This window comes from Eucyclogobius newberryi, unplaced genomic scaffold (assembly GCF_026437365.1).
Source record: "Eucyclogobius newberryi isolate DKJ021-1_F unplaced genomic scaffold, fEucNew1.0.hap1 SCAF_2, whole genome shotgun sequence".
Taxonomy (NCBI): Eukaryota; Metazoa; Chordata; class Actinopteri; order Gobiiformes; family Gobiidae; genus Eucyclogobius; species Eucyclogobius newberryi.
In genome coordinates this window covers 19646897-19652910 of record NW_027315834.1, presented here as the reverse complement: position 1 = coordinate 19652910, position 6014 = coordinate 19646897, and the positions used below count along the sequence as shown (strand labels likewise).

General features: G+C 39.4%; 2 protein-coding genes across 3 annotated transcripts; one reads left to right on the top strand and one right to left on the bottom strand.

The window, feature by feature from the left end:
• Window positions 1–805: 805 nt before the first annotated feature.
• On the top strand, window positions 806–1832 carry LOC140367616 (myosin light chain 5-like). Its single transcript, XM_072454161.1, is given in 8 exon segments — window positions 806–901; window positions 964–1071; window positions 1141–1216; window positions 1286–1390; window positions 1453–1531; window positions 1605–1653; window positions 1721–1773; window positions 1775–1832. Coding segments are annotated over 8 exon segments (588 nt in total). The 5' UTR covers window positions 806–826; the 3' UTR covers window positions 1818–1832.
• A 106-nt stretch (window positions 1833–1938) lies between these two features.
• Window positions 1939–5825, bottom strand: hpse (heparanase). 2 transcript variants are annotated; one of them, XM_072454157.1, is made up of 12 exons: window positions 5568–5825; window positions 5107–5228; window positions 4747–4875; window positions 4497–4670; window positions 4145–4316; window positions 3545–3592; window positions 3353–3446; window positions 3175–3281; window positions 2851–2965; window positions 2646–2773; window positions 2430–2576; window positions 1939–2292 (listed from the first exon to the last, which is right to left on the bottom strand). In XM_072454157.1, the coding sequence occupies exons 1-12, from the start codon at window positions 5777–5779 to the stop codon at window positions 2127–2129; spliced, it is 1614 nt and encodes a 537-aa protein (XP_072310258.1). In that variant the 5' UTR covers window positions 5780–5825; the 3' UTR covers window positions 1939–2126. The 2 variants fall into 2 exon arrangements, with proteins under 2 accessions (XP_072310258.1, XP_072310257.1); XM_072454156.1 differs by having other exon boundaries at window positions 1940–2292; window positions 4747–4878.
• Window positions 5826–6014: the final 189 nt, after the last annotated feature.

Sequence of the window (6014 nt, the reverse complement as noted above, 5' to 3'; positions counted from 1 at the left end):
AAAGAAAAATTGCTGTGATCGACGACACAACAAATAAATTCTTTCCAGAAGATCACTATGGGATATACAGGGAATATATGCACATTCCAATCAAAAAGCCCCACCGTGAATTGAACGCAGGACCCAGAACTACTATTCCAGACAGCAAAAGGACATTTATTCAATGTTGAAGTAGGGTTGGATAGATTGATTCTTGGTTATGTTGATTCAATATATATTTACAATTATTATTTCAATCATTTAAGAAAAGAAACGAAAACGCCTAAGGCCCGAAGTCACTGGGATAGGCTCCAGTCACCCGCGACCCCGAAAGGGAACAAGCGGTAGAAAATGGATGGATGGATGGATGGATTTAAGAAAAGATTTCAACAACAACATCAACATTGTTTTACAGACGTAAATTCAGCAGTATTTTTTTTTTTTTTTTAAGTGGACAAGCAAGTGGTCTTGAATAATGGGTTTGATGAATAGTATTTTTCTGATAATTCAAGCCTCAAATGGAGAAGAAGCAGAATTACTCAGATTTGCATGCTTCGACTCATTGGAACTACAACTTTGAGTAAATTATAACATGGTTAAAGGCTCATAAAAGTAAATTTGACTTAATAAGGCCTTGTTGATAAAATAATCTAGCATCTCCTTGCCCACACCTAATGAATGTATATCACTGTAAATAGAAAGCCTTTAAACGATTTAAGGACAGCAGTTGTCAGGCTCTGATCATACTGCCCATGTATGGTGATCTTCGACCGTTTGGGGGGTCCCATTTAGATTACAGATTTCCCCCCAAGACTTCATTCAAGTCTGCAGCTGCTGTATTTAAACTATGTTCTCAGATCATTTTGCATCGTTCTATTGCAGCAGCAGGAGCAGCAGCAGCAACAACGACACATTCAGGATGGTACGTCTCTGGATCATTTAATTTGTGTGCATGCACTTTTAATAATAATCTTGTTCTATTAGGCCAGCAGAAAGACGAAGAAGAAAGAAGGAGGTGCCAAAAGAGCCCAGAGAGCATCGTCCAATGTTTTCTCCGTGTTCGAACAAACTCAAATCCAAGAGTTTAAAGAGGTAAAATGTCTTATTCTATAGATATAGATGTAAGCTACATTAATATCAGTTAAAACATGTTTTTGATAGGCATTCACTTTAATTGACCAAAATCGAGATGGATTCATTGATAGAGAAGACTTGAAAGACACATATGCATCTTTAGGTCTGTACTGTCGTGTAATAGTTTAATAATGTGTAACCTTACAAATAACTTTGAACGTATGTTTTGAAGGTAAGCTCAATGTGAAGGACAATGAACTTGAGGATATGTTAAAGGAAGCAACAGGACCCATCAACTTCACCATGTTTCTTAATCTATTTGGAGAAAAGCTGCATGGTAAGATCCTTTAGTTCCTCCAAGGTAAAGAAAATAATAATATTTACATTTTGTGCATTCAGGTACTGATGCCGAGGAAACCATCCTAAATGCTTTTAAGTTATTTGATTCAGATGCCAAGGGTTTCATACATAAAGAAGAGTAAGTTGAAACAGCATGCTGTTTATTCAGTGTGATGCGTGTTATATTATATACATATACATATTTGCTAAAGATTGCAGACTTTACTTGTGACCCAAGCAGACAGGTTTTCATTGGAGGAGGTAAGAAGAACTAGCCATTTGGTTATATAACTTTACATGTATCCTAAGAATGCCCATTGAATTGCAGGTTAAGCAAATGTTCCAGTCAAATATTGATCCTGCTGGCAACCTGGACTACAGATCTGTGTTACATTATCACGCATGGGGAGGAACAAGAAGAATAGAACAATGTAATGAACAATATATTATTTCTGACAAATAATCAATAAAAATATAGACACTGTATAACAAAGAGTTATTGGTTTTATTTTTCTAGTGTTACAGTTTAAATGGATGAGGATGATGATGATGATAAAGTAAAATGCACAGAAATCAAGTAGGTTGTGATTCAAAACAAACAATTCAGTAAATTAAAATACAGTAAATATATGTACTCTTCAAAATGAAGAACTGAACTTCAAGTATCTGTACTCCAGCGATGATAACCACTGCTCAGTGCACAAAAGGATAGTGACTGACTACATGTTGTCTGGTTAGAGTGACAAACATGCTGGTGCCCTGACATCACTGAACACAAAAAAAGATAAAGCAAAGGCAGGGAGATGCACATGCTCTGAGGGAGCCAGAGAAGCTCCTTTGAGATCCGGGAGAGTTGTGTCATCCACCATCTTCAGCACTTCTCCATTTAGCATTACAGATCTAAAAACATAAACAAACTTTTTAAATGTTTTCAATTTGGTGCTTGGTGGCTTCTAGTAAAAACTTTCAACTTAAAATCGGAAGCTTTTACATGCTAAGAAGATAAACAATTGTATTGAGGAAAAGCACTGGAGCACCTGGAGTAGAGTCCCTCTCCCCCGCTCGGGTCAGACTCCAGGACAAACGCCACCACTGTGCTGGATGCCATGTGTGCAGGCACTAAGACCCTCACTGCCTTGTGATTCAGGTTCATCGCTATCAGTGTGACGGCTCCATTTGCAGAACTAGGGAATTTCAAATATGTCAGAAAGGTGCACCCTTTTTTCATCTTCAGGATTCAATAAGTAAAATACCTTTTTTTGTTTGTGCAGTGCAAATAAAGCCGCACTCTTTTATGCAAAAGTGTGTAATTACCAACTGCTTTCACCGACAACACTTGTTGGCCAACAAGCCTCTTGTAGAGGACAGACAACCAGTAATCCTATAGTGGACACATGATGATCATATTCAATAGGTATTCACTTGGTAAGCTGCCAAATATAGCAATTAGAAAATTACAGGAAGGGGGTCGAGATTGTCATCAACCAGGTGGTAACTCCCAGAACCAATGAACACCTGCCTCATGACCACATTCAAGCCCAGTATGGCCCCAAGGCCCAACTTATCCAGCCACCTGTACAAAATAAGAATGTGGAAATCCATAGTTCACAAAATGTTCATGATACAAAACTAAAATAGAGGATAATTTATATGTCACAAGACACGACTACATGTAAGTTAGTAAACCCAAATCCCTTCTTTCAAGTACTGGTTGTCTCATTACAATCAAAAATAGTATAATAATGCATTATGTTTAATTTTCAATACATTATCTGGACTTACATGAAACCAGCAACAAACGAGTCAGAGAGCCCCAAAGCTCCTCCTCCGTATGCAGAACTTGTCTCTCCAAGCCATACTTTCTTCTGTGGAGATGCCTGTTTCACTTTCTAAACCAAAACTACATATTTAGTGATTGGGAAAATATGGTTCTCTTTACCTCTGAGCTCCATGTTTTTACCTGCAAGACTTCATTAGTCTTTAAGGTCAGCGTGTCCAGAACTTCAGGGTCCAGAAAATCTTCCAAAGATGTATCTCTTCCATTTACATAATAACTACACAAAAACAGCTCAAAAACATTGTATCTGCACTTTTGATGTTTACCTGCCACACTTTGTTTTGTATCAGATGGTGTAAGCTAATTCAAACTCACTGGTGCCACGAACAAGCATCAATTGCCTCAGATCCACTCTGCAAAAACCTACAGCAGAAATGACAACAAAGTTTTTTCTAAATATGCAGCTTCATTCCGCTCAACTGAAATATTGAACTCATGTGATCCAAGTTAAGGATGTGCAAGTAAAGGAAATACCTTCAATAAATCAACTTCCATGTGACATAAAATTCAATTACAAACTGGAGTCCCAACACTTTTAGAAGAACCTCTTTTTAACTGAAGTATGCAAAGGGAATGCTTAAGGAATGTTCCACAGTATAAGTGTGAAGTTGCATTTATTCAATTACAGGCATTTTTATTCCTAAAAAAACGTGGCTCAGTGGCAATCATCTGCTCAGGTCTTTGTCGAGAGTGTATGCAATACTTTGGAACATTCCAGGCAAACCATAACATCCACGGAGATTAGAATGTTTTGGACCCTTCACCAGAAACTTACTTAGTGCAGCTTTAATTGTTTTTTTTAATGGAAGAATACACTTTGTGTTTTGGGGTTGTATTTGTTCATTTAGCGAAATTAATTGGCATGATCACAGGCACTTTTTATCCATACACAAAGAGGGCCTATAGCAAACTTACCCCTCCAGTATGTCTATCCTATGGTCTCGGGGTTGGCCGACATCTGGGCCATATAGTCCGGAATTTTGATAGAATCTAGATTCTGACATGATCTTTCTAAGGTGGACAAAATCCTCTCCCAGCTGTAAGCCATCGACTCGAATGCCGGCTTTCTTCTCATAGCTGTTTGGCTCTGTAAATGCAAAAACAAGGCGGTGCTCATAATATCTCTGAAATGTCTACTCATGTGACAACTGAGAAACCTGAATTTAACCGTGACACAGCAAACCACAAATTATGCAACATGAGGAAGTTTGATTACTGCCTGATAAAAGCCGCACATTATACCCTGGGTGCTTCTGGTGTGACCTACCATTGCCCAGCTCCCATGACATCTTGTACTGTCTGGATGCACAGTAGTGCATGAGCGCCTGTGCATTGGAGCTGTTCCAGCGGTTGTCAGCCATCCTGAGCAGAGCATTGAGCCCAAAAATCAGCTTCATCCCAGAACAGTTAGTGAAAGCATACAGCTGGTCCACTGTAGCCTCTACAATACATATTTACAATTGAATGACTTACAGTATAATACAGCTATGTTTAGTATATAGTGTTGCTATATGGACCTGTGAATTTAACTCTTTTATATTTTCTCTGCAGATCCTCTCTCTTTAGGAGTATTTGCTGCTGGATCCATTCCTTCTTCAGGTTGTCTTCCAGCCAAGAGGGCAGCCCAACCCTGTCACACAAATTTGCTGCTGCAACAGAAAATACATAAGAATCATCCTTTGTGTGCATTCACACTTGCACACATACCACGTCAAAATTGAACTAACCCAGAACCTGATCTAGACTAGAACCGGACCAAACCAAGTCCAGATGAGAACTAAAATTGGTTACAACCAGGACCATATTAGTACAATTGTGACGTGAATTGTGACGTGTCCTGAAACCTGATCTTTAGTAGCAAAACAAGATGATATTACCTGGCGGTACCTTTGAGCGCCAAACATCCTGAGGAGTGAAGACCATGAAGTCCTGCCTTGTCCCACCAAACCTCAGAAAGGCTGGAGTTAAAGCACTGGCCAGTGCTCTTACCTTTGGAGATCTGGTTCAAATAATAAAGGAGTTATTTGATTATAACATCACAAACAAATTAGTTACAATAAAAGCTGTTTCATGGTACTCTACATAAGAATGAGACTAAATCCACAATGCTCCCATTAGTAAGCAATAATTGATTTAATTAACTGATCAGAACCTTCACTGTAGCGTATTAATACAACAAAAGGATCATATTGTTTCTGGCGTGTTTTACCGGAATGGAAATCCACAAAGAGGAAATTGGAGGACATAAGCTGCTTTAGAGTGTCAAACGAAAGGGAAAATGAAAGGTTTAGTGCGGGACAGGTAACAGGATTAACACTGCTATAACCGAGTCGCATACCCCAAAAGATACATGAACTTTTCATCTGAAGCCAGGCTGGCGTCTATAGTGACGGACAAAAAGCGCGGATCCACTCGCTGCCGCACTCGGGATAAATCCACCTCCATTGCCACATTCTCTGAAGTGTTAAAAAAACGTCTCTGTTTGATAAAGTCCAGCTCTTCAGACGCACAAAAGATAAGCGCACAAACGATCGCATAAACGGTCTTCATGCTTTCCCTTGAGTCCAGTCCGTGTCCACCGCGGTGAAGTTAGTTTCACGTTGGACGTTGGATATTCGCCTCCGCAACTAGAGCGGGAGCTTCCTCTGAGTGTGCCCCGCCTGCAGTAGCTCGACGCGGGGAACTGCGCGCTGAAGTGCCGCTTGGTGCGCCAGTTAGGAACCGTCTCTAAAGTACCGTTTGTTATCTTAAAAAAATATAAACATATTTATAAAAAAAAACAAGA